Below are 16,052 nucleotides of genomic sequence, written 5' to 3' on the forward strand. Positions count from 1 at the left end.
GTCACCAGCTTCTGCAGTTTCTCACATGAATCAGCCACCAGCGCTGTATCATCAGCGAACAACTGACTCGCTTCCCAAGCTCTCTCATCCACAACAGACTGCATACTTGCCCCTCTTTCCAAAACTCTTGCATTCACCTCCCTAACAACCCCATCCATAAACAAATTAAACAACCATGGAGACATCACACACCCCTGCCACAAACCTACATTCACTGAGAACCAATCACTTTTCTCTCTTCCTACATGTACACATGCCTTACATCCTCCATAAAAACTTTTCAATGCTTCTAACAACTTGCCTCCAACACCATATATTCTTAATACCTTCCACAGAGCATCTCTATCAACTCTATCATATGCCTTCTCCAGATCCATAAATGCTACATACATATCCATTTGCTTTTCTAAGTATTTCTCACATACATTCTTCAAAGCAAACACCTGATCCACACATGCTCTACCACTTCTGAAACCACACTGCTCTTCCCCAATCTCATGCTCTGTACATGCCTTCACCCTCTCAGTCAATACCCTCCCATATAATTTACCAGGAATACTCAACAAACTTATACCTCTGTAATTTGAGCACTCACCTTCGTCCCCTTTGCCTTTGTACAATGGCACTATGCAAGCATTCCGCCAATCCTCAGGCATCTCACCACGAGTCATACATACATTAAATAACCTTACAAACACAGTCACCCCCTTTTTTAATAAATTCCACTGCAATACCATCCAAACCTGCTGCCTTGCCGGATTTCATCTTCCGCAAAGCTTTTACTACCTCTTCTCTGTTTACCAAATCACTTTCCCTAACCCTCTCACTTTGCACACCACCTCGACCAAACCACCCTATATCTGCCACTCTATCATCAAACACATTCAACAAACCTTCAAAATACTCACTCCATCTCCTTCTCACATCACCATTACTTGTTATCACCTCCCCATTAGTCCCCTTCACTGAAGTTCCCATTTGTTCCCTTGTCTTATGCACTTTATTTACCTCCTTCCAAAACATCTTTTTATTCTCCCTAAAATTTAATGATACTCTCTCACCCCAACTCTCATTTGCCCTCTTTTTCACCTCTTGCACCTTTCTCTTGACCTCCTGTCTCTTTCTTTTATACATCTCCCTCTCATTTGCATTATTTCCCTGCAAAAATAGTCCAAATGCCTCTCTCTTCACTTTCACTAATAATCTTACTTCTTCATCCCACCACTCACTACCCTTTCTAATCTGCCCACCTCCCATGCTTCTCATGCCACAAGCATCTTTTGCGCAAGCCATCACTGCCTCCCTAAATACATCCCATTCCTCCCCAATCCCCTTACCTCCTTTGTTCTCATCTTTTTCCATTCTGTACTCAGTCTCTCCTGGTACTTCCTCACACAAGTCTCCTTCCCAAGCTCACTTACTCTCACCACTCTCTTCACCCCAAGTGTGTAAAGTGTGTGAAAGAAGAAAGCTGAGAGTAAATGTGAATAAGAGCAAGGTTATTAGGTACAGTAGGGTTGAGGGTCAAGTCAATTGGGAGGTAAGTTTGAATGGAGAAAAACTGGAGGAAGTGAAGTGTTTTAGATATCTGGGAGTGGATTTGGCAGTGGATGGAACCATGGAAGCGGAAGTGAATCACAGGGTGGGAGAGGTAGCGAAAATTCTGGGAGCCTTGAAGAATGTGTGGAAGTCAAGAACATTATCTCGGAAGGCAAAAATGGGTATATTTGAAGGAATAGTGGTTCCAACAATGTTGTATGGTTGTGAGGCGTGGGCTATGGATAGAGTTGTGTGCAGGAAGGTGGATGTGCTGGAAATGAGATGTTTGAGGACAATATGTGGTGTGAGGTGGTTTGATCAAGTAAGTAATAATTGGGTAAGAGATGTGTGGTAATAAAAAGTGTGGTTGTGAGAGCAGAAGAGGGTGTTTTGAAATGGTTTGGTCACATGGAGAGAATGAGTGAGGAAAGATTGACAAAGAGGATATATGTGTCAGAGGTGGAGGGAACGAGGAGAAGTGGGAGACCATATTGGAGGTGGAAAGATGGAGTGAAAAAGATTTTGAGTGATCGGGGCCTGAACATGCAGGAGGGTGAAAGGCGTGTAAGGAATAGAGTGAATTGGAACGATGTGGTATACCGGGGTCAACATGCTGTCAATGGACTGAACCAGGGCATGTGAAGCATCTGGGGTAAACCATGGAAAGTTTTGTGGGGCCTGGATGTGGAAAGGGAGCTGTGGATTCAGTGCATTATTACATGACAGCTAGAGACTGAGTGTGAACAAATGGGGCCTTTGTTGTCTTTTCCTAGCGCTACCTCGCACACATGAGGGAGGAGGGGGTTGTAATTTCATGTGTGGTAATTTCATGTGTGGCGAGGTGGTGATGGGAATGAAAAAAGGTAGACAGTATGAATTATGTACATGTGTATATATGTATATGTCTGTGTGTGTATATATATGTATACGTTGAGATGTATGAATTATGTACATGTGTATATATGTATATGTCTGTGTGTGTATATATATGTATACGTTGAGATGTATAGGTATGTATATTTGCGTGTGTGGACGTGTATGTATATACATGTGTATGTGGGTGGGTTGGGCCATTCTTTCGTCTGTTTCCTTGTGCTACTTCGCTAACACAGGAGACAGCGACAAAGCAAAATAAATAGTATATGTGCATATGCGTGGGCATGTATGTACATATGATTGGATGGGTTTTTCTTCACCTGTTTCCTAGCACTACCTCGCTGACACGTATAATGGCAATTAAGAATAATAAATAAAAGAATGTGAGAGGCAAGTGTTTTGGGAGCAGCTGAGTGAGTGTGTCAGCACCTTTGATGCACAAGATTGGGTCTTTGTGATGGGTGATTCAAATGTGAAGGTGAGTAATATGTCAGTTGAGGGTATAATCAGTGTATATGGGTATTCAGTGTTGTAAATGGAAATGGTGAAGAGCTTGTGGATTTGTGTGCAGAAAAGACTAGTGACTGGGAATACCTGGTTTAAAAAGAGAGATATACATAAGTATACATATGTGAGTAGGAGAGATGGTCAAAGGGCAGTATTGGATTATGTGTTAATTGATAGGCTTGTAAAAGAGAGACTTTTGGATGTTAATGGGCTGAGGGGCAGTTGGAGGGATGTCTCATCACTGTCTTGTGGAGGCAAAGGTAAAGATTTGTAGAGGTTTTCAAAAAAGAGGAGAGTGGTGAGAGTAAGTGAGCCTGGAAAGGAGACTTGTGTGAGAAAGTGCCAGGAGAGATTAAGTGTAGAAAGGCAAAAGGTGAGAGCAAATGACGAGAGGGGAGTGGGTCAGATATGGTATGTATTTTGGGATACAGTGATGGCTTGCACAAGAGATGCATGTGGCATTAGAAAGATGGGAGGTGGGCAGATTAGAAAGGATAGTGAGTGGTGGGATGAAGAAGTAAAGTTGTTTGTCAAAGAGAAAAGAAAGGCATTTGGATGAAACTTGCAAGGAAGGATTGCAATGGACTTGATGTATAAAAGAAAGAGGCAGAAGGTCAAGAGAAATGTGCAAGGATTGTAAAAGAGGGCATATGAGAGTTGGGGTGAGAGTATCATTAAATTTTAGGGAGAATAAAAAGATGTTTTGGAAGGAGGTAAATAAAGTGCGTAAGACAAGAGAATAAATGGGAACAATGGTGAAGCAGGCAAGGGGGGAAGTAATAAGAGGTAGTGATGAGGTTAAAAGGAGTTGGAGTGAATATTTTGAAGATCTGTTGAATGATGATAGAATGGCAGATATAGGGTGTTTTGGTCGGAGTGGTGTGTCAAGTGAGAGTCGGGGAGAATGGTTTCGTTAAGAGAGAAAAGGTAGTGAAAGCATTGCGGAAGGTGAAATTTGGCAAGGCGGCAGGTTTGGATAGTACTGCAGTGGAATTTATTAAAAAAGGGTGTGACTGTGTTGTTGATTGGTTGGTAAGGATATTCATTCAATGTATGTAAGGACCATGGTGAAGTGTCTGAGGATTGGCAGAATGCATGCATAGTGCCACTGTACAAGGACAAAAGGAATAAAGGTGAGTGTTCAAAATACAGAGGATTAAGTTTGTTGAGTATTTCTGGGAAATTATAAAGGAGGATATTGACTGAGAGGGTGAAGGCAAATACAGAGCATTAGACTGGGGAAGAGTAGTGATTTCAAAGTGGTACAGGAAAGAGATGGAGTTGTATGTGGCATTTATGGGTCTGGAGAAGGCCTATGTCAGGGTTGATGGAGATGGTTTGTGGAAGGTCTTAAGAGTATATGGCGTGGGAGGTAAGTCGTTAGAAGTAGTGAAAAGTTTTTACCAAGGATGTAAGGCATGTGTAAGAGAAGGAAGAGAGGAGAGTAACTGGTTTCAAGTGAAGGTCGGTTTGTAGCAGGGGTGTGTGTGATGTCCCCATGGTTAATTTGTTTATGGATGGGGTGGTTAGGGAGGTAAATGCAAGAGTTTTGGAGAGAGGGGGGAGTATGCAGTCTGTAGGGGATGTGATGGCCTGGGAAGTGAGTCAGTTGTTGCTCACCGATGATACAGCTCTAGTGGCTGATTCATGTAAGAAACTGCAGAGGTTGGTGAATGAGTTTGGAAAAGTGTGTGAGGAGAAAGTTGAGAGTAAATGTGAATAAAAGCAAGGTTATTAGGTTCAGTAGGGTTGAAGAACAACTTGACTGGGAAGTAAGTTTGAATGGAGAAAAATGGGAGGAAGTGAAGTGTTTTAGATATCTGGGAGTGAACTTAGCAGCAAATGGAACCATGGAAGCGGAAATGAGTTACTGGGTGGGTGGGGTGGGGTGGGGTGTGTGTGTGTGTGTGTGGGTGTGCGAGCGATGAATGTATGGGAGAGAACGTTATCTTGGAGAGCAAAAATGGGTATTTTTGAAGGAATAATTGTTCCAATAATATTGTATGGTTGCAAGGCATGGGCTATGGATAGGGTTATATGGAGGAGGGGGGATGTCTTGGAAATGAAATGTTTGAGGACAATGTGTGGTGTGAGGTGGTTTGATTGATTAAGTAATGTAGAGGTAAGAGAGATGTGTAGTAATAAAAGGGTGTGTTTAAATGGTTTGGACATATGGCGAGAATGAGTGAGGAAAGATTGACAGAGTATAATTTATGTGTCAGAGGTGCATGGAAGGAGAAGCGGGAGACCAAATTGGAAGTGGAAGGATGGAGTGGAAAAGATTTTGAGAGATTGGGGGCCTGAACATACAGGAGGGTGAGAGACATGCAAGGAGTAGAGTGAATTGGAACAGTGTGGTATGCAGGGGTCGATGTGCTGACAGTGGACTGAAACAGGGCATGTGAAGCAACTGGGGTAAACCACTGAAAGTTCTGTGGGGCCTGGATGTGGATAGGGAGCTGTGGTTTCGGTGCATTACACGACACCTAGAGACTGAGTGTGAACGAAGGTGGCCTTTTTGTCTGTTTTCCTGGTGGTATCTTGAAGTAGGGGGTAGTGATGGTGCTTTCTATGGGTGGGGTAGCAACAGGAATGGATGAAGGCAAGCAAGTATTCCCAGCACTATTCTGTCCCACAGGAAACAGCATCGCTACACTTTGCTTCAGCGAGGTAGCACCAAGAAAATACAAAAAGGCCACATTTGTTTACACTCAGTCTCTAGGTGTCATGTGTAATGCACTGAAACCACAGCTCCCTATCCACATCCAGGCCCCACAGACCTTTCCATGGTTTACCACAGATGCTTCACATGCCCTGGTTGAGTCCACTGACAGCACATCAACCCCGGTATACCACATCATTCCAATTTACTCTATTCCTTGCATGCCTCTCACCCTCCTGTATGTTCAGGTCCAGACCATCAAAATCTTTCCACCTCCAATTTGGTCTCCTGCTCTTCTTTATTCCCTCCACTTATGACCTGTATATCCTCTTTGTCAACATTTCCTCACTCATTCTCTCCATACGTCCAAAACATTTCAACACACCCTCTTCAGCTCTCTCAACCAAACTTTTTATTACCACACATCTCTTATGCTTTCATTACTTAATCAAACCACCTCATACCACATGCTGTCCTCAAACATTTCATTTCCAACACATTCATACTCCTCTGCACAACCCTATCTATAGCCCATGCCCACAACCATATAATACTGCTGGAGCTGCCATTCCTTCAAACATACTCATTTTTGCTCTCCAAGATAACGTTTTCTCTTTCCAGACATTCTTCATCACTCCCAGAACCTTTACCTCTCCCTTATCCTATGACACACTTCCACTTCTATGATTCCATTCACTGCAAAGTCCACTCCCAGATATCGAAAACACTTCACTTCCTCCAATTTTTCTCCATTCAAACTTACACCCAAACTAACTTGTCCCTCAATCCTGCTAAATCTAATAACCTTGCTCTAATTCACATTTACCCTCAACTTTCTCTTTTCACACACTTTTCCAAACTCAGTCACTAACATCTGCAGTTTCTCACTCGAATTAGCCAACAGTGCTGAATCATTGGTGAACAACAACTGACTGACCACTCACCACGTATTCCCTGTAGGTTATAGGTGACAACTAAATGGGGTGGATGAGAGGGATGGATGCCCTCCATTTCCTGTATTTCATTTTCTAAAAGCTGGAATAGAAGGAGTCAAGTGAGGAGTGCTCATTTTCCTTGATGGCTCAGATTGAGGTGTCTGAATGTGTGTGGTTGTAACCAAGGTGATAAGAGGGGAGAGATAGGCAGTAAATGTGATGAAAGGAACCTGGATGTTCTAGTCTGAGTTAAAAAAAAAGTTAAAAGAAAAAAGGAGATGAGAGGTTTAGAATATCTTAAGGGTAGAGTCAGGTCTAAGTGTACAGGATAGAGCTAAGAAAAGGGTAGCACTGCTGCTGAAGGAGGGGTTACAGGGATGTGTGAAAGAGTGTAAGGAAATGAGACCCAGACTGATGTGGATAAAAATGGAAGTGAATAATGAAAGATGGGTGATTATTAATGTTTATGAGAGGTGGGTGATTATTAGTGTTTAAGTATTTGGAAATAAAAGATCTAAGGAAGAGTAATGAGTGCTTTGGGAGATGCTGAATGAGTATATCAGCAGTTTTGCTGCCAAGGATCAGATATAAAGGATGTGTAATTTGAATGCGAGGCTGAGTAATGAGGTCAAAGTGGGTATATTATAATTGGGGGCATGTGGTACCTAGTGATGTGAATAAAAAAGGTGAACAGCTTGTGGAGTTGTGTGCTGAAATATGACAAGTGTTTGGGAACATCTGATTTAAAAGGAAGGACACACGTAAGTATATGTGGGTGAGTAGGAGTGATGGAAAGTGGGCATTACTGGATTATGTACAAAATGATTGGTGTTCAAAGGAAAGGCTCATGGAATGTGCTCAGAGAGGGAGCTGATGGAATATCTGATCATTACTTGGTGGAAACAAGGTGAAGATTTGTTGAGGCTTTAGGAAAGAAATGACAGGGATGGGAAAAGGGTAGTGAAAGTGAGTAGGTTTAGAAAAGAGGGTTGCATAGAGAGATACAAGGAGCAATTGAGTGTAGAATGGATAAGGGTGAGAGTAAATGATGCTAAGGAATTGGGTAAGGAATGGGAAGTATTTAGGGAAGCAATGTAAGATGACAGAAGTGTGTGGCATGCAAAAGGTAAGAGATGGACAGGTTGAGAGAGGGTAGTCAGTGCATGAATTAGGAAGTTTAGTTGCTAGTGAAACAGTACAGAGAAGTATATGAGCAATATTAGCAGGGAAGGAGTGCAAGTGACTGGGAAACACACAAGAGAAAGGAGGACAAAAGAACGTTATTTTGGAAGGAAGTTGACAGTATGAGAAAAACGAGATCAGAACATCAGAGATGAAGACAAATGGAAAACTGGTAACAAGCAGAAATGAGGTGAGGAGATGGACAGGGTATTTTGAAGGACTGCTGAATGTATTTGATAAGGTGGCAGATGTGGGATGTTTTGGATGTGGAGGTATGAGAAGTGAGTCATAGCAACTGGTTTGATGAAAAGACTAGAGTTGATGAAGGTCTGCATAAGATTAAATACCACAAAGTGGCAGGAGGTTGGTATAGCTGTTGAATTTCTTAAGATGATGGCTGTTGTTGACTGGATAGTTGTGATTTTCAATGTATGGTGAGCTGCCTGTATAAAGGTTAGTGGAATATGGTACAAGTAAAAGAGTGACAACTGAGAAGTAAATGAAAACAACTGGAAGAACATTCAGGCAATTACAGACTCAGGCAAGTCTCTTATAACATATGGAAGGCACAATATTCATCCTGTCACTGAAAGGAGGGGTCAAGTTGTTTAGTTTTACTTCTCTATATTACACAAACAATAATCAAATCACCAACAAATAGAGAAAAAAGATGAAATATACAAGGAAAACATCATGAACTATCAAATCACCAAGCTAGTTGCTGCTGAATTAGCAAGAATTGACTGAATGTGTATTACATGTAACATCAATGTATTCACATTCCTATCATACTCATTCTTATTTACTTTGACTGAAAATGATATTGAACAGGAACACACTTCATTACTGAGGAAATAAGAAATTTAAAAAGAAATTCTCAAAATAATAGAAACCACCCATGAAAATTAAAATTGCACTAAACCATTGTTCTAAGTAGATTATAACATTACAAAGGATCTGTAACCATAACCAATCCTACTCTATTCTTAAAAATCCATACTCAGATATCCAAACAACTCTTGTTATAAACACAATTTCTTTTGGGGCAGGAATGACAACAAAGGAATACAAATATCATGATAATGTGAGTATAACTTCACTGTCATTATCATTACAATAATCTATTTGCAAGCTTACAGTATTCCTTATCCAAGCAGAAAAAATCCTTTTACTTTCTTCCATGCAACTTACTATCTAATGCCAATATGTACATGTCTGCATGTGTAATGCCCTTTTCAACATCCTTCTTGACCTTCTCTTTGCTGTAACCACCATATATAAGGATACGTCCATCTGATAGGGGAACCATCTGACATGCTGATCTTGGACACGGACCATTACCTATGGAGACAAACAAAAATGTAACATAAATATGTTGATTACTGGCAGGCACCATTTAGTGAGGCACCGTCACCTAGGTTTCAGCAAAACAAGCGAGCACTGCAGTGGCTGTCATGTTTCCTTCCCTGACCCAGGATCTTGTCTTTTCTTTTCTTCACATATACATGGGTTGCTGGTATTCAACCCACTAGCACACACTTTCTTTCCATCTTACATGTAACACATGACAACATATAATGCACAGGGCTCTTTGTAACTAATTTTTGTTTAAACTTTTAATACAGTCCTCTATAGAAGGCCATTTCAATAACGTATCTCTGGGACTGAGTTGGAACAGAACTAATGCTGCAGAAGAGCTGAATGGTTCCTGAAGACATTGACCACAATCACCAAGACATCTCTAAAGACAATACTCCAACACCTGGTATTTCTCTGCCTATTTCTGCAATTTCTGCAATCTTAAAGTCAATCTTCCTTCTCTTGAACCCCAACTGTCTGCTGCCTCAATGATCATCTCTCATAAATCCAATAATAACCCAAAGCTGGTTGTCCTTTTCATGATCAAAACTCAAACCATAATCTTTGCTATCATCTCAACTCCAAGAGCTGTATTTGTGCCTATCATAGTACAAAAACATCTACTGCTTGCCTCATCCATATTCAAATCTCCCAGATTTGTGGCCAAGTGGCTCAAAACTTTACTTTCAATAGTTAAACTTTTATGCTTCATGTATTCACCCCATAATTCCTCCTACTATGTGCAACTCTTTGACTACTTAATCTACCTTCAGGCACTGCTTTCTTCACAATCTCACTCAACTCTTAATTTCTGTGGCAGTTAGAGGGAACACAAAAGCACTCACTTGCTAGGACATACCCAAAAAGCACAATCACACACAGTCTTACAGTATGAAGCAGAATAAAAAAAGTTACCACAGCATAATTAATAATCAATGTTCATCAGCAATGAAAATATACTCTTCAGAACTGGTATTATCGAAAAATTATGTATTAGTTTCATCATACTTGTTTGCTGTTTCTTGAGTCAGTGAGGTAGTGTCACAAACAATTGAAGAAAGGCTCATTTACTAACATACGTTCTTTAGCTATTATGTGTAATGCAACATAGCCACAGCCACTTATCCACAACCAGGCCCCACAAACCTTTCAGTGGTTCCCATCAACTTCATATGGTCCCGTTTAGTTCAGTGAGAAAATGTTACCCCTTGTATACCATACTATTCCAATTCACTTTATCCCTTGCAAGCCTTTCACCCCCCCTGTATGTTCAGGCCCTAATCACTCAAAATGTTTTTCACTCTATCCTTCCATCTCCAATTTAGTCTCTCTTCTCCTTGTTCCTACCACTTCTGACACATATATCCTCTTTGTCAACCTCTCCTCACTAATTTTTGCCCATGGCCAAACCATCTCAGCACGCCCTCTTCAGCTCTCTTAACCACACTACTCTTGCCCTTTTATTACTTATTTTATCAAACCATCTCACAGCACATACTGTCCTCAAACATTTCATTTCTGACACATCCACTATCCTACACTCAGATACTTCTCTATAGCCCATGTGTCTCATCAATAGAATATCACTAGAACTACTATACCTTCAGACATACCCATTTTTGCTCTTCCAGATAATGACCTTTCTTCCCAAACATTCCTCAATTCTATTAGACCCTTCCCCCAACACAATAACTCACTTCTACTTCCATGGTTCTATTTTCTTCTCATTTATTCTCAAATTCTTCCTTTCACATACTCCCCAAAATTCAGAGTTTCTCAATCAAATCTACCAATAGTGCTGTGTCATCAGCACACACTTGACTTGCTTCTTAGGCCCTCCATGCAAACATGATTATTTACATACATAAAGACTTACAAGTTATCAAACAGTAATAATCAGCACTACGAACATTAGAATACAATGGTATAATAATGGCACAACAATATAGTCACTGGATCATGTAACAAAAATCAGTCCAAAGTTCATCAAACAGAAAGGTTAAGTATCTCATCAGTGATTTCATCAAACATGTACAACAGTAAATTCTAGAATGTTTAGCAAGGTATACTGTCTCTTGGTGGAGAATCACTTTAGCTAGCAAATGACCATTATGGAAACAAGCACTTTAAAATTAAGAGGAAATCAGCTAAATAGTGCCTGATTATACTTGTACTCACCACAAACATTCAGTTTATTCCACCTGTAATCTTCCAGATTAAAGGCATACACATCACTGAAGTATTTGTATTCTCGAGAATTGTCATGAAAACCTCCAAACACAATTAGCCGTTTCTTCACAGCCACCATTCTATGACCACTACGTGCAGAAGGACCTTCACCAGACCTGAATGAAAGGTTTATGTACCAAATTCTGCTAGTAGAGGAAAATTCAAAACAAGCACTTTGAATTCTTTTATACTTATCAAAATACAGAATGAATAAGCTTTACAAGTCTTATATATAAAATATGTATGTGAAAATAAATAAAATGAATGAAACTATTCCAGGAGGAAAAATGAAAATTTGCAGGTATTACTGAAAGAGTAAAATGTGAGTACAAGCAGGAACAATGCCCAAATGGTTCTCATTGAAGGTGGGGGCAGCACCAGGGAGGTACCATCACCATGGCTATATAACCTGTTCAAGGATGGGATACCGAGCAAAGTAAATGTCAGTCTTGGAGCATGGTATGGGGGAGCATGATGTAAATCAGAAACCTTTTGTAGATGACATAGCTCTTGTAGCACACTTCTGAGAAAAACTCCAGAAGCTGGTGTTACAGGAGGTAAGAGAAGGAAGTTGTGAGTTAAGAGTGAAGTAATACGGCAAAACAAAATAGTTTATGTTTAAAAGGGTATGCCTACTGGAAAAGGAGTGGAGCTTAAGAAACAATGGGGAAGGAAGTGAATCAGTGGATGAAAGGGGGCTAAGGTTCTGAGTACACTAAGGAGCAAGTGGAAGGAAAGGTCATTGTCTGTACAGGAATAACTGGGTATGTATGAAGGAAGGGTAGTCCCAGCAATATTGTATGGATGTGATTCTTGGCTTTGAACACAGAGGAAAGGAAAAGAGGTGGATGTGTTGGAATTAAATTTCTTTGGACAATATGTAGTGTAAGACAGATTGGGTAAGGAATGACAGTGAAAGTCCCATCTACACCAGGTGCTTTTCCTACCATCAGCCTCATTATCACCCTTTTCACCTCTCTTCTTGCTATAAGCCCCTAAACTTGTATCCCTTCCCTTTCATCCTCCATACCAGCTGCTGCCTCATCTCCCATCTCAAAATACTCTTATTTTCCTTTCAGTTCCTCTTTTAGATTCAGCAATTCTCCTTTCTTACTTCTCACATTTGAATTTCTACTCTCACATCCAACTCTTTCCCTTCTCACCTTCCTTCCAAAACCATTTCTTATTTTCCCTACACTTTTCACTCAATTTTCTTCTAAAATCTTCTTTTTTTTTTTTTTTTGGCTTTTATATATCAGCTTCTTAACATTCCACTTGCAAATCTTATATTCTTCCTACTTCCTTTCCTGAACATCCACCAGGAAATTCCTTTCCTGCAATCTACCACGTGTTTTTCCCTTCAGAACTTTCAGTAAGTATTCAGGATTACTAGTAAACTGCATAGTATTCATATTTCAACAAGTGTTAACTATTCCAGAGTTCCTTACAGGTTATCAATGCTGGCTGTGATACCATGTATGGGTTTGCTTGGATTTGAATCCTACAGTGTTGGAACGAAGAGGTCCAGGGAGTGATCCCCATTTCTTTCAAGATTTTGAAGGATCTACAGCTCATGAAGCCTGATACGTACAAGAATGGGGAGGAGTAGAATATGAAAAGGCCCTAGAATAGCATATGCACTAGATATTCCTTTTAAGTGCCAAATATTTTAAATTTACATGGGAATTAGAAGTGGAAGCTTCCCAGGATCAAACTTAACAGTGTTGACAACTTGAGTGTACCATGATCTTTTCTTTCTTTTATCTGTCTCCTTTTAAGGAGACCACCAACTGCAAAAGAGTGAGTGGATAAGTCAGTGAAGTGCATAAATGCAGTAAGTTGGTCCATGAAAGTGGAGCTTGCTAAAGAGGAGCAAAATTTTTAATTTTCATGTTATCAAAAGGCAGCACTTTTGACATCTAAACTCTTCCCAGGCTGTAAGACAATTTAGATGATAATAGTCTAGAGAAATAATGGAAGATGGCCCAATCAAACAACACATAATGGGAACAGTCGCTGTAGGGAAAGAAGAGCATAGTGGTATTATTCATATAAAATCATCCTCACATTTGCAATGAACCAGAACAAATATTCAATGATAATAATGAACGATCAATCAGGAAGGTACATGAGCAGTGAAACATTTCTCAAGAGATGTTAATGTGGATTTCAATTATAAAGAGATAAACTAAGGGAATTTCGATTCTCATGGTGATGGGGAGTCATGGAGAGGCAATATGTTAGAGTGTATACAGGAAAATTTCCTTTACCAATATGTTGCAGGATGAAATGCAATGATATACCATCATTACCAGATCTTATCTTCACTCATACTAGCATGGATATTGGAAACATTTCAAGTGGTACACCATATGTAAGAAGTAATCATGTAATACTTAAGTCTGAATATGTGGTAAGGATGTAGAGCTAGAACCATCCCAGATGTGAAAGCAGTACTCTGTGGAGGGATCAATCCTTTGTATAAACAGAGCAATTGTTTGGAAGAAAAGAAATTTTGACATCCAAACACAACTCCCTTTCTTAGAGGCAGACTTGACAATTTCTGAAACATAGGGTTTCCAAGACAGAGTGTATGTTACAGTAATACCATGGACAGTATGTTCACAAAGTCAAGCGGTGGAATTACAGAACTATCAAAGGAGAGGAGAAAGTTGAGAGGAATCTTTGATGGAGATGATCAGTTGAACAGCTTCCTAAACATTTCTTTATCCATGTACTTGAAAGGTCTTTGCAATATTTGCCAGCAAAAAGTTTGTCTTAACTTTTAATGCAAGATTCTGGCGACAAGTTAGGGAAGTCAACTCCTAGGTCCCTTTCTCAAACAGATTCCTGAAATCATTTCTAACTATGTCCCATCCTCATTACTTTAAATTTACTTGGGATGAATTTCATCAATCAAGTATTACACCAACTTTGATGTCTGTCTGGGTCATTCCTGACTCCTCTGACATACATCCATTCTTTCCCTTTCACTAACGCACTCTTCATTTCATCAAAGGATTCTCCCCCTTATTCCACCTTCTTAATCAACCTCCCAAGCAGTAGTGTCAAACACTTTCTGGTTGTCCAGTTATCAACAATCCACCCAGCATTCCCTTTTGCCTAAAAAAGAGCTCATTTGTCGAAATCTAAGAGGTTCATTACAAATGATCAATTTTCCCTAAAACCATGTTGTTTCTCCTTTGTGTTGAATCATCTACTTGCTTTCTGCTTATTTTTTACATAACCTTACAGACCATACTCATCAGGAATACTAGTCTATACATCAGCTCTCTTCCCCGTCTTCTGTCTTATTCATAGGTAGAACATTTGCATTTTCCACTCTCTTTGCACTTTGCATTACTTCAGTGACATTTTGAACAGTATTTCAAGAGCTGTGTCTAGTGCATCTGCTTACATCTTCAGCAAATAGGGATAAATTTCATTAGGTTTATATGTTGTGTCTTTTCTAGTTTTTTCTCATGTTTTTTGCCATTTCCCACATTAGACAGAGAAACAGCTTCGTTCACTCACATCCTTTCCCTAACTGCCAAGTGTAATGTATCAAAACCATCCCCCCATCCACAAACAGGTCCAAAACACTTTTCTGTTGTTTTTCCAACTACACTTGTTATATCCTGGTTCGGTCCAATGAAAGCATGTCGCCCCCTGTATGCCACACTGCTCCAATTCACTCAATCACATGCACAATTTGTACCCTCCTGCATGTTCAGGCCCCTAGCACTCAAAACATTTTTCACTCCAACTTTCCATCTCCAATTTGGTCTTCCACCTCTTGTCCCTTCCAATTCTGACACAAATACAATACCCTCTTTGCTAACTTCTTTTTGCTCATTTTCTCCAAATGTACAACCATCTCAGCACATTCAGCTCTCTTAACTATATACTATTCTTACTTGCAAATTTCTCTCTTACCCTAAAATTTCTCATATGTTCAACTATCCTTACACCACATACTGTCCTCAAACATTTCATTTTCAATACATTCACCCTCCTCTATATATTCTCATCAATAGCCTATGCCTAACACACACACAAAGCCTTCAGGACTATTCTATCTATCTATATCTGAGCCCATTCCTTCCAGGAACTACCATCAAGGGGTGGCCAAGGCAAAAGTCTCCACTAATCCCAATCCATACTTGCCTTCTTTGCTTCAACCATTCCATGCATTCTTCCCATTTCCTCCAACCTATTCTCCAATGTCAAAGGTGGTCTTTCATTCACACCAACCCTTTTAATTGAACTATCATACACTCTCCTTGTAAACTCCCAATCTTGCATTCTTTCCACAAGCCCACCTCAAAGTATTATGTTTCACCCATTCTCCCACTCCACAATTCATTCCCTTTGCATTCCTTGCCATATCAAATCTCTCATACACCCTTTCATTTCTTTCTTCATTCCATCTAGTCACACCACATGCTCTTTTCAAATAGCTCATTTCCACAGCCTGGATTCTTGACCTCTGTCCCTTACTCCACATCCATGTTTCAGCTCCATAGGTCAGGGTTGGGAGGACTACGCTATCCCTTAATCCTCTTCACTTCCATACTTATACCTCTACACTTCATTATTCTATCAATGGACCAAATGGCTCTTCTACCCTGTACTGCTCTCTCCCTTATTTCTCCTTCTATAACATCAAACTTACCCAAGACAGCTCCCAGATACTTAAATTCCCTCACCCCCCCCCCCCCCCCCCCCACACACACACACACATCCACAGCACAATTTAGTAC

General features: G+C 40.2%; 1 protein-coding gene across 1 annotated transcript in view; it reads right to left on the reverse strand.

Annotated features, from left to right (window-relative positions):
* LOC139765618 (kelch domain-containing protein 4) overlaps positions 1-16,052 on the reverse strand; it is a 107,044-nt gene that overhangs the window by 50,757 nt on the left and 40,235 nt on the right. Inside the window, exons 5-6 of the mRNA XM_071693283.1 lie at positions 11,239-11,405; positions 8,893-9,042 (exon numbers count right to left, since the gene is read on the reverse strand). Of these exons, the coding sequence (XP_071549384.1) occupies positions 8,893-9,042; positions 11,239-11,405 (317 nt within the window). The remainder of the gene's footprint in view (positions 1-8,892; positions 9,043-11,238; positions 11,406-16,052) is intronic.

The sequence above is a fragment of the Panulirus ornatus genome, chromosome 55, assembly GCF_036320965.1.
Source record: "Panulirus ornatus isolate Po-2019 chromosome 55, ASM3632096v1, whole genome shotgun sequence".
Classification (NCBI taxonomy): domain Eukaryota; kingdom Metazoa; phylum Arthropoda; class Malacostraca; order Decapoda; family Palinuridae; genus Panulirus; species Panulirus ornatus.